The 26,795-nt window shown below is 45.3% G+C and overlaps 2 protein-coding genes across 8 annotated transcripts in view; one reads left to right on the forward strand and one right to left on the reverse strand.

Annotated features, from left to right (window-relative positions):
- KCNQ3 (potassium voltage-gated channel subfamily Q member 3) overlaps window positions 1-19,957 on the forward strand; it is a 290,204-nt gene extending 270,247 nt beyond the window's left edge. The window contains exons 10-15 of the mRNA XM_029222419.1: window positions 8,863-9,065; window positions 9,969-10,071; window positions 12,437-12,568; window positions 15,102-15,194; window positions 17,259-17,343; window positions 18,969-19,957. Coding sequence (XP_029078252.1) covers window positions 8,863-9,065; window positions 9,969-10,071; window positions 12,437-12,568; window positions 15,102-15,194; window positions 17,259-17,343; window positions 18,969-19,703 — 1,351 coding nt within the window. The 3' untranslated portion in view covers window positions 19,704-19,957. The remainder of the gene's footprint in view (window positions 1-8,862; window positions 9,066-9,968; window positions 10,072-12,436; window positions 12,569-15,101; window positions 15,195-17,258; window positions 17,344-18,968) is intronic.
- Window positions 1,726-26,795, reverse strand: part of EFR3A (EFR3 homolog A) — a 200,544-nt gene continuing 175,474 nt past the window's right edge. For 4 of the 7 annotated variants that reach the window (XR_003793453.1, XR_003793448.1, XR_003793451.1 and 1 more), the window contains 2 exons: window positions 22,328-22,426; window positions 21,073-21,685 (listed from right to left, as the gene is read on the reverse strand). The gene's annotated coding sequence lies outside the window, so the exon portion shown is untranslated. Of the gene's footprint in view, window positions 3,415-15,850; window positions 16,072-16,954; window positions 17,038-18,096; window positions 18,152-18,920; window positions 19,084-19,781; window positions 21,686-22,272; window positions 22,427-26,795 lie in introns of those variants that run through there. The other 3 variants (XR_003793450.1, XR_003793454.1, XR_003793452.1) reach the window with 3 other exon arrangements.

Below are 26,795 nucleotides of genomic sequence, written 5' to 3' on the forward strand. Positions count from 1 at the left end.
CTTCCTTCCTTCCTTCCTTCCTTCCTTCCTTCCTTCCTTCCTTCCTTTCCTTCCTTCTGTCCTTCCTTCCTTCCTTCCATAACCCAAACATTAAGAGCCCTGCTTTTCCTCAGGCCCTAGAGATTCCCAGGGAATTGGGACTCACAGTCTGATGGGGGAGGTGGATATGTCAACCAAAAAAGAACAATGTAGTGTGGAGGGTGCTGGTATGGGGATATTATAGACACAGGAGTACAGAGAAGGCGAGCAGAGGAAGGGAAATCTAAGTTCTACCTGGAACAACACATCAGGAGAGGATCCCTGAGGTGCTTTCCTTTGACTTGACTGTTAAGGGCTGAGTGGCTTTACACGGGGCTGAGGGAGGGATTAGGGCTCTAATTTTGTTCCTTCCCTCCTTCGTTCTTTCACCCTTCAAACTAATAAGCATTGAGTCCCTAGGCCTGTAATCTTTCCATGGGCCATCTATTTCTGTATGAGAAATCCCTAGAAACGCCAACTCATTAAAGGTCAGTAAAGAAGAGCATGCAGAGAAAAATGTGCAAAATGCCTAAATAAATGAGTCTTCATTTCTCTATAGAGGAATTTATATCGTAGCTAGAAACAAAGGATGTGAGTTCTCCTAGCTCTACCGTGAAGTACGAGGATGCTGACGACCACTCCATTTTCATTGTCATCTAATTCCCAATTAAGATCTCTCGTTTTAATGAAAAACAAACATAGGCGAGATAGCGACTTTCATTCATAGTTTTTTCTCAGAGAGAAAAGCAGGGCACCAAAGCCTCAAAGGTTTGGCACGTGGATGGTGACAGATTTTTATTCTCTCTGTGCTTTCTCTGCCTTTTTCAGGGTAGACCATGGTGCTGAAGGAGCCTCTAAAAGGGGACTGCTGGTCTTGTGTAGGCTCTACCTTTCCCATGTGTAAAGAGGGAAGGAAGAAAGAATGAAAAAGAGAAGGGACAAAATCAGGGCTTTAACTCCTGTAGGTGGGATTGGCTGCTCTGTGCCGGTTACCCAGTTTGTGCTCATTGAGCTGAACAAACAGAACAAGACAGATTGACCATTTCTTCAGAAGACTCTTCTGTTGGCTGCAGTGACACTATTCTCTTGGCTGCAGTGACACTGTACTCTTGGTTTATCCATCATCCACCCATCCATCATCCATCCGTCATCCGTCCATCTGTCCATCCATCCATCCACCTATTCAATGAATATTTATTAAGACCCTCCTGTGTACCAGAAGCCCTTTTAGGGAATATAGCTATGAATAAGAAAGATAAGGTCCCCAACTATTTATTTGACAGGATGCCTCTCAGTCTTCCTAAAAGTAACTTGTCCCAAGCTCAAATTTTGTTTTTTTGTTTTTTTAAAAAGACATATTTATAGCTTATTCAGGACACACATGTCCAACAAAGATGGCATAAGGAGGCAGAGAATATAGTCAGGTTGGTCCCAAGCAAAGTTGTTTACTAAGCACTGTTTGCCTCTGGTATTTTTTAACCTTACCTATTGGGTTGTCTCCCTTCCAACTTCTCTCTGGTAATCACAGCTTCACTGACACCTCCTCCCCACGATCTCATCTTATTCTGTATCCTGGATGGGAAGGGCAAGAATTGTATTTAAAAGTACCACTCCTAAGGTTCTCTTTGTATTTTGTTCATATGAACACTTTTATGAGTTTTTAATGTGCAAAAGTCAGCCCAAGAGCTGAGTGTGAGAGAAGAGACAAAAGACAGTTTAATTGAATTGGAAGTGAGAAGAATCTAGATTGGAACAGAGGAGGACTCAACCCTGGAGGGAGTATATAAGGAGGAGAAATGGGAAGGGAGAGGAGGATATACCGCAGGAAGGTATAACCACTGAGAAATTTTCCCAATGGAGAGAGTCTAAATGATTTTTTAATTTTAATTTTTTTAATTTTAAGTTTCTTAAAACAAATTTACATGGTTCATTAGTCAAAATAATATAGAGGCAAACAGTAAAACATCTTAGTACAACTTCCATCCCTGTCTACCCCATTCCACCCTCCTACCCCCCATAAATAATCTTTTTCAGTTTTTAGGTATCTTTCCAGTGTTTCTTTAGCACATACAAACCAAAATTTATTTATATTTTTATATTCCAAATTCCAAAAGTATTTTAAGAGTGATGTCTAATATTCAACTTCAGTTGTTTGAGTTGTGAGGCAAATCCTCACCATTTACTAAAATCTGCTTCACACCACAGTCTTGTATCAAGTGTGTGTGTGTGTGTGTGAAGACAAGGGACTGCCAAACTCAACTTCTGATTTCTTCTCCAAACCTGTTTTGCTCCTTTTGCTCAACTGAAAAAAACATGGCATCACTGTAAAGAAAAAATCGTGTCCCCACCCACCCACTTGTGTAGCCAGAAACCCGGGAGTGGTGCCTTACCTGCCTCTTGCCTTCATGGCCACCCAGCACCCATCAAGGAAGACTGTTGTGGTTCTTCTCCAGAATAAATGTCCAAGTGCTGGTCTCCTCCTTCCCACTGCAGTCACCCAAGTCCAAGCCACCAGCTTAGGAAACTTCAGTGGCATCTTCTTTGGTCTTTCATTTTTTCCTTGTTTTCTTCCAATCCATTCTCCATGGAGCAGCCACGGTGTTCCCTTTTTTGTTGCTTTTTTGTTTTTGTTTTTGTTTTTTTTTGCGGTACGCGGGCCTCTCACTGCTGTGGCCTCTCCCGCTGTGGAGCACAGGCTCCGGACGCGCAGGCTCAGCGGCCATGGCTCACGGGCCCAGCCGCTCTGCGGCATGTGGGATCTTCCCGGACCGGGGCAAGAACCCGCGTCCCCTGCATCGGCGTCCCCTGCATCGGCAGGCGGACTCCCAACTGCTGCGCCACCAGGGAAGCCCGGTGTTCCTGTTTTTACCGTGGTAACATACACATAACATTTGCTGTCGTAACCATTCTTAAATGTACATTTCTGTGCCGTTAAATATACTCCTATTGTTGTGCAACCAATCTCCTGAACTTCTTTGTCTTATAAAACTGAAAGTCTGCACCCATTATACACCAGCTCCCCGTTTCCTCCTCCCTCCAGCCCCTGCAAACCACCATTCAACTTCCTGTTTCTGTAGGTTTGACTACTTCAGACACCTCATAGGAGTGGAATCATACAGCATTTGTCTTTTTGCGACTGGCTTATTTCACTGAGCATGATATCCTCAAGGTTCATCCACGTTGTAGCACGTGTCAGAATTTCCTTCCCTTTTAAGGCTCCGTCGTACGTTTATACGCGTTTTGTTTATTCATTCATTCTTCTGTCCGCGGACATTTGGGTGGTTTCCGCCTTTTGGCTATTGTGAACAGTGCTGCTGTGAACATGGGAATTCTGTTTAAAAGCAAAGTTGATATCCTCTTCCCTTCTTAGAACTCTTTGGGTGTCTCCAGGTAGACCTAGAATAAAATAGAAATTCCTATTTTCCTCTTCCTATTTTCAAATTCTATTTCTAAAAATCCCTGACCGACCTGGCCTCTGATCCCATCTTGCCCTTTGTCCCCCATTCACGTATTTTTGGTCACGTATTTGCGCTCCCTTCAGTGGCACAAACCAGCCCTCACACCCTTTGCACCCACGTGCGGGTCTTCTGCCTGGAGAGCTCTCACTCCTTTTCTTTGAAGTCTTGCTTCTTCTTACTCTTCCAGTCTCAGCGTCCATGTCTGGAGCCACCGTTATCTTGAACCTGAACCACTGAAACTGGTTCTCTAATTCTTCCCATCCACCCGAGGCCTTCCCTGACCACCCTGCCTAAGGTGACCGCATGATATTCTCTGTTACTGCGCTCTCTTTGTTTCCTGGTGTTGACTGAAAAAAAATGCACAACCTAGAAGTTGAGAATTACTTTTTATTCGGCAGACTTTCTGAGGACTTAAGCCCTGGGTGCAGCCTCTCAGATTGCTCTGAGGGACCGTTCCAAAGAGCATCCAGGATATATAGGAGTTTCTGCCACAAAGACCGGGTGGTCAGAACATCGAAAGTTTACTGTTCATTAAAGAAAACCTGGCATCTCAGGTTAAGGAATTTAGCGCTTTTCTATGTATGGGAAGATGCAAAAGTCTGGGCTCATTGAAATCATTCCACTGATAGGCACCTCAGCTCTCTAGGGCCAGTATCTGGTACTTTCTCATCCTGAATCCCCTCAGAGTGCACCTTGGGGGGCATCGTGTTTCTATCCTGAGTTCCCTCAGTGCTCACCTTTGGGGCAGCTGTAATGTGACGGCTTGATGGCTGCAACATCCTTTGTTTACTGATCTGACAGGCAACATTTTCTTCATTGACACTGGTCAGATTTCCAACAATACATATATCTGTTTGCCTATTGTGTGATTTCTTGACCTTATTGTAAGCTCACTGGAGGCTGTAAACCACGTCTGTTTTAGTCACAACTATTACCTTAGCAAGTTACTAAGAGCCTAGCATTTTCAAGATGTAGAACACATTTTTGTGGAATAAATACATAACATTAGCTCTATTTTACAGGTGAAAAAAAAAAAAAAACGGAATCAGAAAGAGTTAACGCCTTACCCAAGTTAAAAAATATTACCTGCAGGGCAGTGATTTGAACCCAGTTCTCTTCTCCCAAAGGCAACACTCTTTCCACTCTACAGCACATCCTCCCTCAGCTGAAGTTGGGTTCGTTTTCTTAATCAGAAGGTCAAATATTATTATTCCTTCCTTCTTTCACTCAACATCATAACAGTGTTTTCAGTGCCTACTATGTGCCAGGCACTGTGTTAGATGCTGGATCATTAGACAAAGTACAGTTTCTGAACAAATAGCTTACGCTTTTGGTTTCTTATGCTCAGCTCCATTGACTTTTTGGGTGGGATAAGTTTTTGCTGTGGGGCCACCCTGCGTGCATTGTAGGAAGTTTAGCAGCATCCCTGGCCTTGACCCACTAGAAGCCAGTAGCACTCTCCAAGTGATGTCAATCAAGTGCGATTCCAGACATGCCATTGGGGGCAAAATGAGAGAGAGAGAGAGAGTCCCTCGAAAGTCAGAGATTTCATTATGGTGTCCAAGCGCCATGGTTGAGAAAAGTCTCTAAGAAAGCACAGTGAACGGATATCTAACTGGACCAAGAGTGGAAGTGTGCCTCGGGACTGATATTTGGACGAAGTTTCAGACAAAAAGTCGGTCTTTTGGATAAAAGAAGGGATGAAGGTTTTCCTAGATACAGGTCACCACTTGTGCCAAGGCTGGGAAGTGTGAAATCAGGGAACTGCGTGGAGCTTAACACAACTTAGAGTTCCCTGGGGCAGGAGCCCAGGGCAGGGGCTGAACAACTTTGCCAGGAAAGAACAGCCTTGACTTTACTTTTGCCATCCTTAGTCTCTATTTCCAGTTTTCCCAATTCGTGTTTGGAAATCATTTGTCTGCACTTAACAAATCAGGGACCCCGGCTTTCCAAGGGAATCTGATGTCAGCTTCAAGGAGAGCTTTTCTTGCGAGACCCGGCATAGCCTCCAAACACACGGCCTGAATCATGCACTAGAAATCCATACGGAGAAGGGCAGAGATGGGTTTTGAGTTTCAAGGATGAACTTTGCCTGGCGTTTGATTATCCTTTGGGGTCTTGGATTTCAGGCGACACAATTAAGAAGTAAGCTGATCACCCACTTTGCTGGAGAAAGAATTCCGTTAAGCCTCTTAGGCTCAATGGCCATAATTCAGAGCCGAGATTCCTGACTTGTGCCCGACACATCTGGATTCCTAATGCTGTCAGAATCCATCTCTCATAAAACGGTCTCTGTGACCAGTGGGGTATTAAGTGAACATAGCCAAAGCAATTCAGACTGTTAGAAGTTGCAGTGAAACATTTAAATGCCAAACAAGCGAATCCTAAATCCCAACAGAGACAGAGCCAAGAGAGTTCTTTCGTTATCTGATAGTCAGCAGTTATCCTGAGATTTCAAATCAGGACAAAGTGGCTGCCATTACTTTTTTTACTTTTGTCTTGCTTAGTTTAAAATTAAGCTTCTCATACACTTATCTCCTGCCCAGGTCAAGTTCTGTGACAGTGGTGAGTGTTTGAGACTAGCATTGAGAAGAAGTACTGTAAAATAATACATAAATCCTGAGAACTCATCTCAGTTCATTAAAAAAAAAAAAAACAACACTTTTTTGTGGCTCAGGAAATTTTATCCATCCTTTTCACACATGTCGTTAGCTTTCTACTGCTTCTGTAGGAAGAGGATTATTTACCGAGATAATGGTGACAGCCAGCATTTATTGAAAGCTTCTCACATCCGCATCCCAGACAGTCAGCTAAGCACTTTACACGTATTCCCTCACTTAACCCTTCCACAGCCACATGTAACATGGGTTGGCCCTCATCATTGTGCCCGTGAAGGAGCTGAGGACCAGATGGCATGAGTTCTGTGTCCTAGGTCACATGCTTTTTAGGACGTTTCCCCTCAGGCCAGTTTTGCCCCGAAGTCCTGACCATCAGGCTGTGCTGAGCAAGGCTGTGGGGTGGGTTCAGAGATAAACAGGCAGAGTCCTTTCTTTGCCAGGACTACACAGTCGAGTGGGGCGGGCGGGTGTGGGAATGTACAGCCTCTACCCTGTGTACCAAACACAGAGACGGAGAAAAACACAGCCTGTCTTTGGAACAGATGGGGAGAACTTAGTTTCCAAGAGGGGACCCTTGGGCAGTTTTAAAGGGCAGATGGGAATGAGGTCAACTGAGAAGGCAAGGAAGGGCATGGCTGAGTGCACCAAGGCATGCAGGAGGGGACTTGGGGATGGGCAAGGGGCTTGGTACTGATGGGATGATGGATCTGCTTGGCGGTATAGCAAGACAGGTAGGCAGGGGCCAGGAAGCAGAGGGCCTGAGAAGTGACTGACCTAAAGTCCCCTTTTCCCTTAGCTCATGGCTAGGAAAGCCTTCTCTGTGTGTTCAGTTGACATCCTGCCTTGTTTAGTATTTTTAGCCCCTGGACCCTGATTTATTCTCATTAGTCATTTACCTAGTACTGGTCAGGAAACCACTCTGAAAACTTTGACCAGCTCAGGAAAGATGGAGTCATCTGAGTACTGGCATTTCTCTGAATCTGCTCTGGGCATGTACATGTGTTCATGTAACAATGCCGGGCGAGAGAGAACAGTCCAGAAGGGGTCGGGTGTCACAATTACTCATCCACTTGTTCGTTCATTCATTAATCAAATACTTCTTAGTGGCTTCTCTATGCCAGGCTGAAGACAAGAAGCATTACGGACATTATCATATGTAATGCTCCCCAAATCTCTCCTAAGCAAAGTGTTGTTAGGCCCACCTAACCGATGAGGACCCGGTGCTCAGAGAGCGTAAGGCACCTGCTCGGCACGAGGTGCTCCCACCTCTCCAGCTCCAACGGCAGGACCTCCTCACCACCCCAGGCCCCAGAGGTGGCAGCGGCTTCTGGTGCGAAGCACCAGACGCAGACTCTAGAAATACTCAGTTATCTCAGGCTGACGCAAAGCTGACTTGACCACCCATAGTCATATTCGTTCGTTCACTCATTTCTCCCACAAGTCCGTGCACACCTGCTGGGTACCAAGCCCCGTGTGGGTGATGGAGAGAACGCAGCTGAGCTGAGTGTACTGATGTGTGAAACAAGCACTATGGGTCTCTCTGGTCTGTACCACACAAAAGGACTTCCCTCCTGTGCCCACTCAGGTGAGGGGCAGAGGCTAAGAAACAGAGGGAGAAATGACTATTTATAGAGCACCTACTGTATCCCAGGCTCCATGCCAAATCCTTGACAGGCATGATCCCACTGCAACCAAGTGAAGTGGGACGTGCTGATCCCTATTTTAAAGATGAGGTAACTGAGTCTGGTTAAGGTCACAGGTTTGCCCGAGGACACCTAGATGGTTTCTGCACCAGGGCAACTTTCTGTTGGACTCATTAACTGTTTTTTGTGCCAAGAAGACTTTTGGCAGTACAAGGAAGTCCAGGGACCCTTTCTCAGAATAACAACTTTGAATCCATAAATAAAAGGCAGACAGTTACAAAAGAAACTGATAATGTTGAAATGTAATGACCAAAATACTTAAACTTTTGAGATGCGGTCGTATACGTGCTTCTTTGTGTTGAATCTAATGGCATGATGTAGTGGCAGGTTGAATACTACCATAATTTCAAAGCAGTGACGAGCATGGCAATACCTGGAGATAACAGGATATAAAATGACCTGTGATTTCTGTTGTGGAAAGTCACAGGACATGGCTGGGGCATTGAGGATATTACTGGGGTTTATTCATACATTCATAATTGAAAGACATGCTAATTTTCAGTTTGAGATTAGTGAATTAAAATCTAATTAGTAAACTAAAAATGCAGTGTTTTTCCCATTCAAGCTCATGGACCTCCCCCAAAGTTCTGTCCGTGGCGGGGTGTCTGTGGACACCAGGTTAGGGTACTTGCTTTATGTCATTCAGTTCTGTTCAAGGAACACTTGATAACTCTTTGCCTCTGTGAGTCACTATCTGGGCACCACGGAGCGGTACAAGGGAAGTTATTGATGCAGAGGAGATGGGAGCGGAGGAGGAATGAAGCTTTGCTGCCTGCTGCTACAGGCTGGCATTTTATATCCTGGATCTCGTTTAAGCTACACTTAAGCATATGAAGAAACTGAAACTCAGAGAAACGCGCCTGAGGTGTAATAGCTAGTCGGTTGCCGAGCTAGGATCTGAACCAAGCCCTGTCCCATTCCAAGCCGCTCAATCAGATTGAGCACTGGAGGCGCGAGTCCCACTCCCGCGTGGAAGAGGATGTGTGCGTCTTTATGGAGAGGGACGGGAAGTTACGAAAGCCTGCACTCAAGGAGGAAAATTGTTCACTTTTGCTTATTTTGTAGCCAAAAGCTGGGTCTCTTGGATCGGGTTCGCCTTTCTAATCCTCGTGGTAGCAATACTAAAGGAAAGCTATTTACCCCTCTGAATGTAGATGCCATAGAAGAAAGTCCTTCTAAAGAACCAAAGCCTGTTGGCTCAAACAATAAAGAGCGTTTCCGCACCGCCTTCCGCATGAAAGCATACGCTTTCTGGCAGAGCTCTGAAGGTAACGCCCTTCCTCTTCCTCACCCTGTCTCCTCCCTGTCACCTCCTCCCACCCTCTTCCTCTCCTCCCTCCCTCCCTCCCTCCCTTCCCTGTGGAAGAACCCTGCAGTCTACAAAGTAGCCCTTTCCTACTGCCCTGCATTAGCGTCTCACTTGTCTTACCCTCAGCCCCCGGGCTGTGATAGGTCCCTGCACTCACTCCAAGAGCAGAGGGCCCACGTTAGCTGTTCTCCTGGGCCAGGGTCACCACATGTGTCTGCACATCCCCTCCAGGGAGCCTTGGGACATACCGCCATGGATCCTAGGGGTGGCCCTGATGAGTGCATTGCCATGGAGGTCACCGTGAAGGATGGAGAGGGGCCGGGTGCAGAGTGATCTGGACACCTGGGGAACTCAGCACCCCCAGGGGTGGGAAGAGGTGTTGGAGAAGTGCCCCATGGGGGCTGTAGGAGCAATACATCTGTGTGCCTCTTTCACTTACGAAAAGGGAGGATGAGTAGGGCTCAGAAAGTGACCACCCCCCAAGCCAAGGTCACAAGGATAATGACTGACAGAGCAAGAATCCAAACCCGGGTCTGTCTGATAAACACCCATGTGTGTCCCTTTGCTGCCTCCAAAGGGCCACTCCGGAACCCTGGGATTCACATCACCTCCATCCTAGCCTTCTCCCCCAGCAACAGTCCTGACCTACAGGCACCTCTGACTCAGACACCTGGATAACGGAAGGGAGATGAGGAGAGGGTCTGAATGACGGAATGATGTCACAGCTGGAGAACGCATCGGGGTTTCTGAAATGGGAACGGAGATTCAGGAGGTTGAGTTTGGATAGCTCTGACCGAACCAGGTCCCCGAGCCTTTCCAAGTACTGCGGCCTGCCATTGATATGTGTCTCCTTCCCTCCCAGAGGCCGGGACGGCCGACCCCATAGCGGAGGACAGGGGCTACGGGAATGACTTCCTCATCGAAGACATGATCCCCACCCTGAAGGCCGCCATCCGAGCCGTCAGGTAACGCCCCCTCCTCCCTACCTGTGGGCCTCCCGAGGCCCCAGCTCAGCTCCCACAGGATGCGGTTTTGTAAAGTGCTCTTGGGCTTTGGGAAGGTGGGCAGAAGATCCCTCAAGTAACCCCTGAGTCAAGTCCAGAGACTATGTCAATTCTAAGGGAGCGGCTACATTAGCAGGTCATCCTGGGAGACCCTTGCTCTCCGTTTTATAAAAATGCTTCCACAGGCCCCTGACAGTGTTTCCGACTGTCACCCTCTTGTCTGGCTTCGGCCACCATTTATTTTAAAGGATGTTGGGGAGGCAGGGCTGTATTGACATGGAGTTTTCTTTTATAGGCTTCTTCCTCAAAATAGCTTTTCTTCCGTCTGTCTTCATCCATCTAGTTCTTTTTTAATTAGCATTTTCAACAAGATAATCACGGATAGGATTTTTTTGTCTGCTTCAGACAAGACTGTAATTCACCCTGGCTATTTCTGTTTTGTTTTGAATTCCACAAGAAAATAAAAATATGCTACTACTTCAAGGAAACTTTGACCAGGATATGGGCTTATAAGCACTCCGCCATAGTGGCAGTGAATTCTAGAAACTAAGAGTCTCTGAGAACTAGCCGTGATATTTTCAGAGGATTCCCAGTCCAGTAGATCAGGGAGCACAATAGTTTATAATATGTGACCCTCAGCAAAGCCTGGTCCCTCGTGATCCCATCCTGTATAATGTCCCAGAAATGAGGCTGGATAAAAACACAACTACCTGGGTTCATAACTGGTTGAATGGTCTTAGTCAGAGAAAACCAATGAATGAATCTGTGTCAAGCTCGAGGGAGGTCTCTGCCGGGATGCTTCACGGTCTGGCTTTTGCCCCATCCTTTTTAGCATTGTCATTGATGCCTTAGTTCAGGGGTTGGCAAACTTTTTCTGTAAAGAGCCAGGTAGTAAATATGTCAGGATTTATGATCCATAGGTCTCCGCTGTATTCAACTTTGATTTTGTAGTGCAAAAGCAACTGTAAACAGTCTATAAATGAATGACTGGGACTGTGTTCCAACATAACTTTACTTTCAAAAACAGGCAGTGGGCCAGATTTGGCCTGCAAGCCATAGTTCCTGATACCTACCTTAGATGGAGCTACGTAAAGGGCAGGCTTAGAAAATGACGTAAAATTGGAAAGGATGGCGAGTTGGATATACAGTCAATAGGCAAAAATAGTGTTTAGGGGCTGACGCCATGGGCTATGGCGAACAAAATGAGCCTTGAATGCACCATAAAAAAGACCTGTACGTGGGACTTCCCTGGTGGTCCAGTGGTAAAGAATCCTCCTTACAGTGCAGGGGACTCAGGTTCGATCCCTGGTCAGGGAACTAAGATCCCACATGCTACTGAGCTCGAGCGAGAAGAGAAAAGAAAGAGAAAACCCGAACACCACAACTAGAGAGAAACCCGAATGCCACAACTAGAAGAGAAGAGAAAACCCGAATGCCACAACTAGAGAGAAACCTGTTGCCGCAACGAAAGATCCCTCATGCCTCAACAAAGATCCTGCGTGCCACAACTAAGACCCGATGCAGCCAAAAAATAAAAGACCTGTACAAGAATGAGATGGGAGGACCTGGGAAGCTGTGTTTCCTACCTGGCCTATGATTAAAGGTTTTAATTGACACTATGTTCAGCAAGAGTTGACCTCGTGATGGGAACTTCAAGGAGCATTAATCACCTAGGATGACTTTATTGGTTCCCAGGAAGATGGAGGTGAGGGTTCAGCATCTCCAAGTTCTGGGTGCCCCACTTAATTGAGAACCGGAGAAAACTCGGGGAACAGAAGCTAGCTTTTCTCTTCCAGGAGCTCATAAGCCAAAAGACTAAGGAGGCTATTGAGGAAGAGAGATGTCAGCTGTCCTCAAATAGAAAGCAGTGTGACACAGGATTAGGACCGTGAGCCTTGCCCGCGTACAAACCTGGGTTTGAAGGAAACTCTGACGTTATGAGCTAGATGGCCCTGGGAAGATGCTGAAGCTCTCTCGGCCACAGTTGCAGCACCTGTGAATTGATCTATTAGCAAATTGTTAAAAATGCGCTTAGCTCAGTGTCTGGCATGTAATGAATGTGAAATAAATGTTAGCTCTTATTGTTACTATGAATTTATTATTCAAATGAGTAAAAGGAGGTAGTCATGAAGGAGAGACGCTAGCTAGCCTCATTCAGTGTGTTTGTTTCCAAGAGGTAGAACCAGGACCAAGAGTTGAAACTTCTCATCAAGTTGTTTCTCTTTGGATCTTTTATCCTCCCCCGCCCCAGAGTTTGCTCATCTTGTATCATAATTTCCTTTACTCTCCACTCTTGATGTACAAATGTCTCTACTTTGCCTTGCAGAATTCTACAATTCCGTCTCTATAAAAAAAAATTCAAGGAGACTTTGAGGCCTTATGACGTGAAGGATGTGATTGAGCAGTATTCCGCCGGACATCTTGACATGCTTTCCAGGATAAAGTACCTTCAGACGAGGTAAGACACCACACCTGGAAGGATGGTGCTCTCCTGACTGCTAAGGAATTAGAGCCAGGTAGACCTTAGCGCTGAGGGTGAAAGGCATTCAGTAATCCACAGTGCAGGGGAGAGATTTTAAGAACAAACATATTCATCAAACATGGATGTCAAAGCCAACCAACACCAGATCAGACAGGCTGGGAAGAATTTCTATGACATTGACACGGCCAAGATCAACACCCTGATTGGGCCTCAGGGAGAAAAAAGGCATCTGTGCTACTGGCCCCTGACTGTGCTGCTTTGGATTTTGCCAACAAAATTGGCATTACCTGAAATGAGTCCAGTTGACTAATTCTGAATATAAAATTTCACCCAATTAAAAGTTCATCAGGTGTTATTTATACTAGTGAAAATACGGAAACAGCATTGATTCCCAGTTCCCGGTAATTGCCTCCATTTCTGTTAAGCACCTGGTGCTCTACATTTATGTCTCTAATCCCTTATAACCCCCTAATTATTGCATTATAGCTGTCATTTTACCAGTGATGAAACTGAAGCTCATAGGACAATGGATTTGCCCAAAACTACCCAGCTAGTAGGTGGCAGAGCTGGAAGTCAAACCAGATCCAACTGGTTATACAAAACTCCCATTCTCTGTAACATACCACACTGCCTCAATTCTATAAATAGTGATTAAGAAAATAATGGTACCTGCTCTCATTAAAAAGTTATGCAGCCATCAAATGACATGTTAAAAATGTATATAGTGACATAAAAATTTATGTGATTAGTGAATATATATATACATAATATGATTACTTATAGTACACTTAGATGCTTACGTGGACATACATATGTTACATTTATAGATAGTCTACCTAGATCTTGTGATGATATTAACTGTGTTATTTATATACTATGATTACAGAAATGTACACACATAACGCTTATTCAGAAATATACACAACACATACACACTCTCCCTTACAGGAGCCTAAAGAAAAGAAATAAGACTTCCCCCAAGGGGTTACCATAGCTCTACTGATGTGATGAGTCCATGTGTGATTTTTTTTCTACTTTTTAAATTTATCAAATCTTCAATGAATTGTAAAAATATCCTTTTAAAAAGAAAATCATTTAAAACAACTAAAGGACACTTTGATGTCAAGTCATAGAACTGACATCAGGAAGCCAAAGCCCTGAGGCTCATTCTCAGACCTGGGTGAGATTTCAAATTGACATGAGTCAGGTCCTCTCTGGACCTCAGTTTTCTCATCTGAAATATTTCACCATTGGGTTGTCCTGCAGAGTTAATAGGACCATCATGTTGAATGAGTTGACCATTAATGATGCTGCTGGGTTGGAAGAATGCTTATTTGTGACCTTCCTTTATCCATAAATGGAATACCAACTGTGACGGCCCAGCACAGTGGTGGGCACACCATCGGCGCTCAATACCTGCCGAGCAAAAGGATGCGTGAACAAGTTCTGAGCCTAACATGCAGTTATTTATGCAATATGTCTCTCTGAGAGACGGAAGGAGGGAACATGGAGATGGAAGGAGGGAACATGATGTCTAGGACATACCGGCCTCCAAAAATATCAGCCCATCTTAATGTGCATTGAGTGGACCTTTGCACAGTCATCATGTTTGGTATTTATCAGGCACATGAGTTTCTGAGTCTTAGCGGGAGGTTGACTGCCGAAGTGGGCTAATCACATACCCCCAGCCAGGCTGATACTGCAGGAGGCCGGAGAGAAAGGAAGGGTGATTTAGTACATGGTGGGGTCACTGGAGGAGCGGTTGGGTTTGCAGAGAGAGTAAGGCATGGCTTCTTCTGGGTGCATGGTCTTAGCGGTCCTAGGCCTGTGATAAGCCTTCAAGGCTGCTCCCACACCCTGCCCCTGCCCTAGCCCTGCAACTTGATGAGGGGAGGGGGTGGGGGGGGGCGTTTGTCTCCTGTTGTGCTCAGGGTGGCGCAGATAGGGAGCTAGTGGCTTGAGCGGAAATGGAAGCAAGGTGTGGGAGCCAGTGTTGGATCATCCCTCTAATGGTCGGAGAAGCCTGCAAAGCAGCAGAGAAAAGAGAGCACAGCTGAAAACAGAGGCTAGGGTTTAGGAAGAAAAACTCCCTAACTAGATGTTTTGGGTGGAATAAATGAGCCGGAAGACCACATAGGCTGTAGCACACATGACATTTCCTGTAAGAAATAACAAGACACAACTGTCACCCTGTCTCAGTGGTTTGGCTGCCTCTCTCCCCTGGGATAGAGAGATGCTCCCGGTACCCCTGGACCGAAAAAAGATAATGATACTTTGAGACTATAAATTCTTACTCTCTTTCTGTCCCTCTGTCTCTGTCTCTGTCTCTGTCTCTCTCTCTCTCGTCACCTCTTCCTTTCCCTTTCCCCCTTCCGCTCTCTTGTTTCTCTTCTCCTTTATATTCCAAACCCACAGCTGACTACAGAAGGAAGAGAATGAATTGCTTTCTTCTCTTTTCATGTAAAGCTGTTTTTAATTTAATCCCCTCTCTTTGTGTGCTCTCTTTCAGAATAGATATGATTTTCACCCCTGGACCTCCGTCTACTCCAAAACATAAGAAGTCTCAGAAAGCATTCACCTACCCATCCCAGCAATCTCCCAGGTGGGGCCTATGGTCACGGGCTGACAGGCTGTGTGGTGCCAAAGCCCACAGAGCATTCCCCAAATCTCAGCTGGGTTCCTTCACGGTGGGGTGACGTTGCCATTCCCCTAAACCAGATGAAGAGAAAGAGTTTGAAGCCTATTCCGGCCTGTGGCCATTTGAGAGGTTTCTGTACAAAAGACTTGCAGCCCCTCCACCCAGACCCTGTAGGTGACACTGCTTTTTATGGCTATTAAATATGAAACTAATGGTTTCCTAGTTATAAAATAAGAGGAGACTTATGAGCTTTATTGGAACTGAAAGAATATGTCATGTTGGCAGAGCCCAAGGCACTCCTGGTCAGCTATCTTGGCTTTTCCTGCATCATCACCCACAGAGCCCAAGAAGGAAATCAGATGTCAGGTCCCTGATAACATTGTAACAGGTAGAGCTGTGTCCTTCAACAGAGCAGCTCCGCTGTCCCTCAAAAAATGTTTGAGAATTGTCCTTTGTTAGGTCCTCATGAACAAGGAGCCGTCCTTTAGAACAGCAGTCCCCAACCTTTTTGGCACCAGGGACCGGTTTCATGGAAGACAACTTTTCCACGGACTGGGGGTTGGGGGGGGGATGGTTTCGGGACGATTCAAACACATTACATTTATTGTGCACTTTATTTCTATTATTATTACATTGTAATATATAATGAAATAATTATACAACTCACTGTAAGACTGACAGGAGACGGAGCTCAGGCGGTAATGCGAGCGACGGGGAGCGGCTGTAAATACAGGTGAAGCTTCGCTTGCTTGCCCACCGCTCACCTCCTGCTGTGCGGCCCGGTTCCTAACAGTAGCGGTCCGTGGCCCGGGCGTTAGGGATGCCTGCTTTAGAAAGTCCACTGTAAAAGAAGTGTACACTTCTTTATTCCCAAATGTCTTCAAGGCAGGTAACATGAGTGAAGGGAGGTAGGCATAAGAAATGTTATGCACCTTATCATAATAAGGCTCCTTATTATTAAAGAAGGGAGAACATAAGGAGGATAATATACAGCATCTAATCTTTGGCCTCAATCCTGGGGATAGAATAGCAAGGGGTGAACGTGCCCCATCCCAAGGAGGTAATTGTTACTTTGTTCTGCTGTTGCTAATTTTACCAATGAAGATCCTCTGTTTCCAGAGAGTCTGATTTCTCAAGAAAAGCTGCATATCCAGATTTGACGTACAATTCCCCATTTCTGAGATGGCTTAAATGTTTAGAACCCTGTGCAAGCCAACGAGAACACTGGTGGGCTTGGATTCAGCACACAGGCCACCAGTGTTTGACATCTGCTTTAATTCAAGATTGCTCAGCCCAAGACAGGCCAGGGTCTTAGCAGGAGTCAGTAGCCTAGAGAGAAAAACCAACTGCCTAGAAAGTGCCAGACATGAATGGTTTCAAGCAATAGCTAGGTGCCCTGAAAGGTCTCTTCTACATAGAGCAATACTGAAACTAACTGGAATTTAGGCAGATATGAACTGTGCCTGGCCAAGGAGCAAATGCAGCACACGTCTCCATCCTGTTACCTACGAATAGCATCTTTTGCATCATTTTCCAGATTTCACATCTGTTTCCCAGTCTTAACTAAATGAAACAGATGAAATATTGGAATATTGGTCCCCACTGTGTAGAATTTCAGAGATGAGACAACCCCTCCCCCACTCCATCCTCAACCAGTCGTCTGAGACGGAAAGGCCAAGGGACGTAATTTAAAGGAATCAAACACTCTGGGCACAGTTACTAACCTTGACACAAAGCTTCCTAAGAGCAGCTTAATATTCAGCTTCAGGACTTCCCTGGCGGTCCACTGGTTAAACTTCACACTTTCCTGCAGTAAACACGGTAAGCATGAGATGTCCCTGTTGAAGACAGGAAAATGCTGGCCTTTCCTGATGCCCATTTGCCTCCAGAGTTGTGTGGCCTCTTCCAGACCACGTCAGCCTGAACACGAGAAGGATAGTTCCAGGGGCCACAGCCCACCTAGCTGAAATGACCTTCCAAGGCAAAAGTAGCTATCACGATCTTACAGCAATATGGGCTCTTTCCTAGGAATGAACCGTATGTGGCCAGACCATCCACATCCGAAACTGAAGACCAGAGCATGATGGGGAAGTTTGTGAAAGTCGAAAGGCAGGTAGGTCCTTCCTTTCTCTCACCAAAAAACAAGTATGTGAAATTTACTTTCAAATGTCATTTTTTTCATAGGGAGATGACATACTTGAGAATCTACCATTCATAAAAGGATCTGGAAATGAAATCGCCAATTCAGCACTTTACTGGTTGGGTGGTCACATGCAAGTGAATAAATTGTTCTGAGTCTTAGTTTCCTCGTATGTAGAACAGGGATTTTAATACCTCATAAGGTTGCCATGAGGACTAAATCAACTGATACCTGTAAATTATCTACAGTAGTAGCTGGCACACAGTAAACACTCAACAAATGGTGGCTACTGTTACCATGAGCTTCATGGTGGTGAAGGAATGTTGGTGACCTTCTCCACATTTATTCGTAATTCTCCCCCTTCCCTGAAAGTTTGGGTCATTGTGTGGCCGGTGTGAAGGGGCCTGGAGGAGGGCAGGCTGTGGGTGGGGTTCATTCAGGGCAGAAAGAAACCTATTCAGTGACAGCACCCTAGGTAGCCCACCTCTCCTCTCTGCAGTAAAGCAGCTTATATTTCAGGATCGTTTGCCCAACTTTACACTAGATAAATAGCACTGTCAGTTTCCCTTAGGATTCCTATCAATCCTTTTATTTTATTCAGAACCTAAAACTGGACCTGTGCAGAAGAAGCAAGAGAAAATTTGAATGATTATTCTTTTTTGGTATATCAGGAATATCCTTTTCCGTTTAAAATTTTTAATTTCTCATCTCAGCTCTTCCACTTACCTGCTCTGTGATGTTTGATGAGTTACTTCATCTCTCTGTGCCTCTATTTCCTCACCTGGAAAATAGAGAGAATAATAGTATCCACCTCATAGGGCTGTTACGAAAATTAAATAAGTTAATATCTTTAAAGTGCATACTAACTGCTAGAGAAGTATTAGTTATTGTTAAGGCTTGGGTACCAACCCAGCCATGACCTAGTTCTACGCTTTGTGTCTTCATCTGTAAGAGAGGATGGTAGACCTGCCTGCAGTGCTTCCTGGTGAGTTATGAACTGTCAGGGAAAGAACATGCCATGCACACATGAATGCACACTTGTGTCTGTGCACTCAAAGATTTTGATACGTTCTCAATTGTGTGGGTAGGAACAGATAGATGCAGCTTATCTCAGTGTATCTTCCCCTGGCCTCCAAGACCCCTAGGCAGGGTCTCCAGTTCTGAGAGGCGCAATTCTTGCTAACCACTGCCCTTGTATCTTTCTTTGGGGCTTACATCACCAGGTAGGGGAAATGTACACAAACAGTCTAGATGCTTCTGTAAGGGGATGTTTGCAAATCAAGATCTCCCGCTCCTAGACCCAAACGCAGCAGCAAGGCCACCTCCTCCTCGGGTAAAACTTGTCCTCCACCCATCTCTCTGCTTCCGGCTTTCTGGAAAGTCCTTGCCCTGTGTTTTTTTTTTTTTTTAGATTAGCACTAATCCATGCGCAAGGCTCAAAATTAAGAGGCACAAAATAATTAGCTGTTATGATGATTACGACTTGCAAGAACCCTCTTCCTTTCTGAAAAGTAAACGCTATAGTTTTTCCTCCCGACCAGTAAAACTACCCGCAGGTCCGGAGAAAGCAGCGATTCACGGTTCCTTGTATTTTCCAGGTTCGCGACATGGGGAAGAAACTGGATTTCCTGGTGGATATGCATATGCAGCACATGGAGCGGCTGCAGGTGCACGTCACCGACTTCCGCCCGACCCAGGGGACCTCTTCGCCAGCTGAGGTGGAGAAGAGAGAGGACCACAGGGAAGCGGATTTGAAAACCATCATGTGTAACGACTCTGAGACCGGCGCCCCCAGCGCTCCCTACAGCGTCCACCAGGTGCCCATTGACAAGGCCGGCCCCTACGGCGTTTTTGCCCACGACCCCGTGAACCTGTCCCGAGGGGCACCCAGTTCTGGAAAGGTTCACGCCGCCCTTTCCTCCTCGGCGACCACCTATGCGGAAAGGCCCACCGTCCTGCCTATCTTGACTCTTCTCGACTCCCGAGGGAGCTACCACTCCCAGGCTGAACTGCACAGTCCCTGCTCGGACCGGGTCTCCCCCCAGCAGAGACGCAGCATCACCCGGGACAGTGACACACCCCTGTCCCTGATGTCCATCAACCACGAGGAGCTGGAACGCTCTCCAAGTGGCTTCAGCATCTCCCAAGACAGAGACGATTTTGTGTTTGGCCCGAGCGGGGGGTCAAGCTGGATGAGGGAGAAACGGTACCTCGCCGAGGGTGAGACAGACACGGACACAGACCCCTTCACGCCCAGTGGCTCCATGCCTTTGTCATCCACGGGGGATGGTATTTCTGATGCGATATGGACCCCTTCCAACAAGCCCACTTAAAAGGGGTTGTGGGCTGGCTCCTCCTTGTAATGTAGACAGACTTTGTATAGCTCACTTGCTCTCACACCCGCCATGTACCTGTGAGATCCCCAGTGGCTGCATCAAACGCGTGCATGTGCGTGGCAGCCCCACCTGGGCTGGGGCTTCTCATGGCCTTTTTCTTCTCCAGGTGACCACAGTGAAGCCGCTTCCTTTCGAGCATGGTTTGCATGACTTTACACTATATAAATGGTACCGCTAACCTCTTTAGGATACACATTTATCCGCTCTTCTTACTTTGAATCATGCCTGGACCAGTACAGGGAGAAATGACTGAGGAGCCGTGCTATGTGTCTGTGTGGTCGTCTGGTTTGGGTTTTGGTTGGGTGAGCAGAGAAGGTCGTTTACGTTGTTTCTAGCGTCACTGCCCCTTTATGTAAAACAGTCCAACAATTAACCGTTTTCTAAAGCAAGCAAATAATTCTCTCAACAAAAATACATTGCGTACCAGTGACGTTGCCTCCTGAGCTAAAAACGTGAGGGCAGGAACGAGATAGTCATCACATCTTCAAAACCAAGAATTTAAAACATTATTTTATTAAGGAAAGCCTGGGAAAACCTTCCAGAAGCTCTCAAAGGGACCTCACTAAGTCTGTCATCGTCAACTATCACGCCCCGGTTTCCTCATCTATGAAGGGTGGTGGCAGGTGTAACGTGTCGGATGAGTTGTGACTAGGCAGGGAGAAAACACACATACACACATACACACACACACACACACACACACACACACACACGCACGTTAAGATCGCTCCCAAATTACGTAGCCAAAGATAACAGACTTTATCAGCAGCGGGGTGCCCCTCGGGGCAGGAGCTCAGTGCCTTCAAAATGAGGTTCCAATTCACATTCTTCCCCGAGATACTTGTATAAAATATCCATCTCAAATAGGAACTAGAGTCAAGAGGGCGCACAGAATTATCCAGTCCACATCCTTCCTTGTAAAAATGAGAAAGCCTAGGCCCAGGTAAAGACCTATGTCCAGGGCCACTCCATTGTTCCCCGGAGACCTGAGACTCAAAGCCCGGTCAGCTGACTCACAACAGGCCCTGGTCCCTCCTGCCACGCCACTCTGCAGTTTACACAACAGGACCGAGATGCCTGTACTCTGTTGTGTGGAAAGCATTCGTGACACTGTTTACCCAGCGGGAGGAGGATGTCTGCTTTTATTGCAAAACATGTTTGCCGGATGCTTTGCATTTTGGATCCAGAACAAAGTAGTAATACAAGTGAGCTACAACATTCATTAATATGCAACTAGACAAAATTTCCACAACCATCCATTTTTCCTCCTCTAGGTTTTTTTTTTTTTTTTTTTTTTTTTTTTTGCGGTACGTGGGCCTCTCACCGCTGTGGCCTCTCCCGTTACGGAGCACAGGCTCCGGACGCGCAGGCTCAGCGGCCATGACTCACGGTCCCAGCCGCTCCGCAGCACGTGGGATCTTCCCGGACCGGGGCACGAACCCGCGTCCCCTGCATCGGCAGGCGGACTCTCAACCACTGCGCCACCAGGGAATCCCCCTCCTCTAGATTTTTTAAACCACACATAGCCCTAAGACTAGCTGAGCTCACTGTCCTACTATATAAGCATTAATATGAGGCAGAAGCCATCCTGCTAGGAGATGTTGCTATTCTCTGAAACACACTGATGGAAAAGGTTTCCGTTAGGTTTGAGGTAATTAGCTAAATGACTACACTGCAGTGTTATTGTCTCAGTCTTTTCATAAGTCTAAGCACACATTGTGGATGGTTACCTTGACAGGATGTTTGAAATGGCCTAAGCGAGTGTCTACGTCCCACCGACGTTCTCCCTCGCAGTCTTGTCAAGAGCCATAATGGCTGTGGCAGACATGATGGTGGATGGTTTCATCGTTACCTAATGCAGGGATCTTGCACTACATTGGAGAGAGGAGCTCCTTCCTCAGAGATTGGTTTCTTTCAACCTATGTGTCAACAGGTACCATGTATAAGGCTCAGAGTACAGTAATAATGAAGGGTCAGCCCCTGACTTTAGGGACTTAAAACCAAAGCCCGAACTCCTTGGCTTTGTGAGGGGTAAAAAAGGAGTTTTACTTGGAGAGTCCCACGAATGGACGGGTGTTGGCTTTGAAGTCCGAGGTAGGAAATACACAAGAGTGCGCACATACATCAGACGTGAAACCCCCTCCCCCATGGTTTGCCATTTGACTTTCTGGCTATCCGAAGGGCAAAGGGCATGTGAGCCTCCTGACCCCCTTCAGTATGGCTGCAAGTGCCACTGGAGTTGATGACCTAAGAAACCTTATGCCCCTTCCTTAGAGTTCGGTTCTTGATTCTGACCTTCCTGGAATCTTTTGTCAAAAATGATGGAGCCATCTAACATACCAATTATTTTTCTAACTTATTAATATTCTTGCAGAACCTACTGGCCTCAGTATCTTACAAATAGAGGCATTTTCCAAGAACTCAATGGAGTTCCCAGCTGGAAGAGTGAGACTTTCTCATCCTCAGGTTAAAAATAGTTACCATGGCTCCAAAGTTAGAGGATTACCTTAGGTTCTTTTAGTAACTGATGGGCAGGGATTGGGTTTGTGTCGATTCCATACCTCCAATGCAGTATGTTGTCTTTATCAGTGTAGACAAAGGCAAATTACATCTTCGTGAATGAATAAATGATAAGAATCTTAAGAGCTGTTCTTTCCCATCTAAGAAAACAAAAAAGAAAGAAAAATCATCTAGAATATTCTTTGATATTCCTTTTAAAAAAAAACACATTCCAGAAATGCAAACCAAACCTACTCAAGTTGCCTGCCCACAGACGACATCATCAACATGGCTGGCATTGATGAAGTAGAAATTCAGAGTCTGGGATTAAACATAAGTTATTAGGAGAAACTGTGTGTGCTTCCACAAACCTCTTTTTGTCAAAAAAAAAAACAGCATGATGAAATAATCCAACAGAATTGGCAAATAACACAGCCCAAGGTTATTCTACTTCAGATAAACCAGTGGTTCTGAAGCTTGCCCAGGAAATTGCAGTAGTTTCAGCAGAACTCCATGAAATAATGGCAAATGAAGGATGATTTTCTCGAGGGAAACTATGATATATGTATTCAGTCTCTGTGTCACAACATGATATATGCAAAATTGAAGAGGTCGTCTTTTAGCAGGATCAACATTAATGAGATAAATACACTTTCCAAATGTTAGGTGAAGGGTGATCCTATTGGGCTGAGAAGAAAATACTTGAGATCAATTTTGAGTTTTGACTATCAGAGACTAGCACACAAGCAAATACTGAAAGGTTTTTTGTTTTTTTTTGTGAGAGGAAAAAAAATCAAATTGAGAAGGTTCTATTCACTAACTGCGTTTGTTCTGGAAACTGAGAGATTAGACTTATTAGACATGGCGTTGATATTATAAAGCTCTAGTTGTCATGAAGACATAGCCAGAAAACCCCAAGGTATATACTGTACATCAAATGAGCTCATTAATCAACAGTATGCATTTAATGCCTATTTTGTGCAACACAGTTCCTAGACACTGTAAGTTGAAAGAATAATTACTTATAGAAAATGTTAACGTAACAGGAGCTACTCAAAACTGGCCAAGATCATTGTCATAATTCCATACCACTCTAATGAGCGCGATAAAAATGTTCCTTTGGTTATTCATTTACAAGATTTATTAAGCACCACTGTCTTCTAGGCACTGCACAATGCACCAGAAATTCAGAGATAAGAAAAATACAGACTGCTATCAAAAAGCTAGGAATCTGGTGGCCTTGAATTATTAAAGGTCCCTTTACATTATGTCAACCAGAAGTGGAAAGAACCTGATTTCATCCCTGCAGACAACTATACAGACAGGAATGCTTCCTAGGTTGGAATCAGTGAGAGACTGAACATGGAAGAAAGTGAAAGCAAAACTTCTGCATCAAAATCGTAATGACCCCATCAGCTCAGGGAAGGCTGATTGGATTGTATGGGGACTTTTGAGTTTGCGTTCAATGCTTTAGACATTATAGCTCCAGACAAGCTGTGGAAGAAGGAGTTTCTGGAGTATCTGAGAAGGTTCTTGGAGAAATCTCCATTTCATTGTGTTGACCAAGAGAAGCTTATAGTAAACCAATATACAGCATCTATTTGAAGAGAAAAGCGTCACTCTGCTTCTGGAAACCTGCACATCAGATTCTCCTGGGGCAAGAGAATAAATGTGTCCAGTGTCCTAAGAAGCCAGCAGCACTTTGGAAAGTGCACCCCAGGCTTCCTCCAGAAGATGCCCCATAGCTACTCTTCGTTTTCCTTGAATACATATCCAGGGCACCTAGAACCCCAAGGATTATCTTTGCTTTCTGAACCCTGGGCATCCTGAGGAATCTGCCCATGTCCTCACTTGTCTTTGAAGGCTTGCTTGTTTCAGGATGAACTTTTAAACAGACTGTAAGTCCTTTCTTTGTATTCAAATCAACCCAAAGTTCTTGTGTTACTGATATTACACTATTTAAAACCGAGCCAACAGTCCCCTAAATCAGGTAGCAGGTATCACGATGCCCAGGTCAGAACATGTTAGGAACCAGCCTATCTGCATAGCTTTAGTGCTTTAGGAAACCAGTAATGAAAAATACCAAAGAGCTCGGAAGGATATAGAGATGCCCTGGATGAAAATTTGACTTATATTCAAACGTCTTTGGCTTTTCTGACGTGTTTTGATTTTCAAAGACACAATCCATATAGATAAAGCCCCTACTACAATGACTGCCATATCCGGGGTACTGTTATTCGTGTTCTTTTTTTACAGCATGTATGGACGCCATTGCCTGAGTCTTGGTATTACTCATGAACTCTGAATTTACACTAGAAAATCTTTTTCAGAAAAAGAGTGGTGAAGATACAATCCCAATTTTTACACGACAAAATCAGGCACTTTCACAATTGCTATTTAAATAAGGACATCTCTAGAAATAGAAATGCTTACTTTTTCCATCAAAATAAGGAAGAGCAGGAATGTCGGAATGAGGAGAGCAAGACTGTTGGGTCCCAGTGGTTGGGCTGTGGCAGTTCCATGGGACACACTGTACCAGATACTGCCCCGTTGTCTCGAAGGATGATGTGTAGGAGGTAAAGCCAAGTAGAAGGAATAATTAAATATAAAGAAATGAGTGGTTTCAACGAGGAAATTCAACCGTGCCATGATGTCTGTCAGACAAATGCTAGCAATGAGTGGAGAACTTCCAAGAAAGAGTTTAAGTTTGCTGAAACCCTCCTCAGGGGGATTGGTTCCCAGCTTTGAACAGCCTCAACTCTGGCATCCCTGCAGGAAACTGTGACTAGTGTTCTGCTTTATTATCATAGACACAGGGAGGTATAATTTCATAGATTCTTAGATGCTCAGAGCAAGAAGAGACCTTAATTACCCAGACCACCTCTCTTTTTATATCAGGAAGCAGAGGCTCAGAGCAAAGGGAGTCACACTTAGTCGATCAGTGATTAAATGAGTGACTGTGTAGCAGAATCTAGAACTCAGCAGAATCTAGACTAGTTAGGTCTCCTAACTCCTGGACCAGATGTTGGAGATCAAAAACTAAAAGTAAAATACCCAGTGAGAATAAAGTATTTCTGTTGAGCCCAGGAGATGAGAGAGAACTTCCTGGTCCACTGGAGAAACTGCGAAACCAGACACAAGTGTCGGGACATCTTCCCATCTCTGGAATATGATTGATGATCCCATGCCTTGAAAGATGACATCGCTCTTTCTTCCAAAATCCTGCTGTGTTCCAAAGCTGTAGACATACCACTGCTGCTGTGTGTGGCTGAGAAAAGGAATGTAGGGCACTCCTCCCCTCCGCTCCCCTGACCTCTCCCCCAAGCTTAGACTGGTTCAGCAGTTTGGTCCATCACTTGGACTCATTCAGCTCCAGAGTGATGCCTCAGGTTATATCCTTACCTATAAGCCAATTTACCAGGATTTCTCCTTGAAAAAAATGTATGGGCTTGATTTTAGGAAATGGGATGTGATTTCTTTGGGGAAGTATATGACCCCAAGTCAGCAGGTCTACTGAAGTTGTCCCTTTGCCCTGGGATCTCTGGGTCCCACCTGGGCACGGCCTGCCTCCTCCTGCTTTGTCCCAGAGAACGTCTGTCTTGGTCATATCACAGCCAGGTATTCTAGTCTTCACCAAAAGCTACAAAGAAGCAAACAGGATTCAACTGAAGATAACTTATGTTCCTAGAAAATTGTTTTAGGAAGTCAACAGGCCTCCATTGGCTCAAATGAGGATTTCCATAGTTGGTTTCCACTTATATTGTGCTTGGGATAGATTTTCCAGAATTTGGCAGGGCTCCCCTTGTTAAAGCTAGTAGCAGGATGTTCAGTTCTCCTGAGTCAGGAGCTCCTAAGAGATAGAAAGGTGGTCAAGTTCTTGGATGGCAATAGGTGACCCACTGACTTTAATGACTGTCATTCTGTCAGCCTTCACATAGCACCGTTCTAAGGTTAAAATAAGTTTCAGAGGGAAATAAGTCAAAAATGGGTTCTATGTAAGAATAACCTGAGTGTGACTTATAATTAAGCGGTCAAAAGCCTTGCCCAGGGGTTAGGAATATATTTGTAATTCCTCTTAGACTTTTCAGATGGACTCTACAATTTGTTGCCTGAGAGTAACTCAAAATGAGAGCACGTTTCGCTTCAGTGTTCTATTCTCTTCCTCTGTCCCCAAGACTGAGTTCAGGGAAGGGGAGGAGAATTCACCCTAAGCTCTCTTTATGGGCAGCATGTGACGTCATAGTTCTCTCTCTCGACTTCATGCAATCCTCATCACAACCCCACTGAGGAGGTATTACTGTTTCCACCTTATAGAAAGCTGAAGCTGAGAGGGAGAAGCCGTTAACCAAAACCCATGTACCTCCAAAGCCCATTCTTCCTCCCCACCCCAAGTCTCCCAGGTCAACAGAAATGCTCCCAAATCATGCCTTGCGGGCTTCCACAAAGCCTTGCCCTCCCACACCCCATCACCTTTAAGTAAAATGATTACAGTCCTGTTGGTTCCCTGGAGAGAAGAGTGATTCTTGCATT

This window comes from Monodon monoceros, unplaced genomic scaffold, assembly GCF_005190385.1.
Source record: "Monodon monoceros isolate NGI ecotype Baffin Bay Population unplaced genomic scaffold, NGI_Narwhal_1 Super_Scaffold_14, whole genome shotgun sequence".
NCBI lineage: Eukaryota > Metazoa > Chordata > Mammalia > Artiodactyla > Monodontidae > Monodon > Monodon monoceros.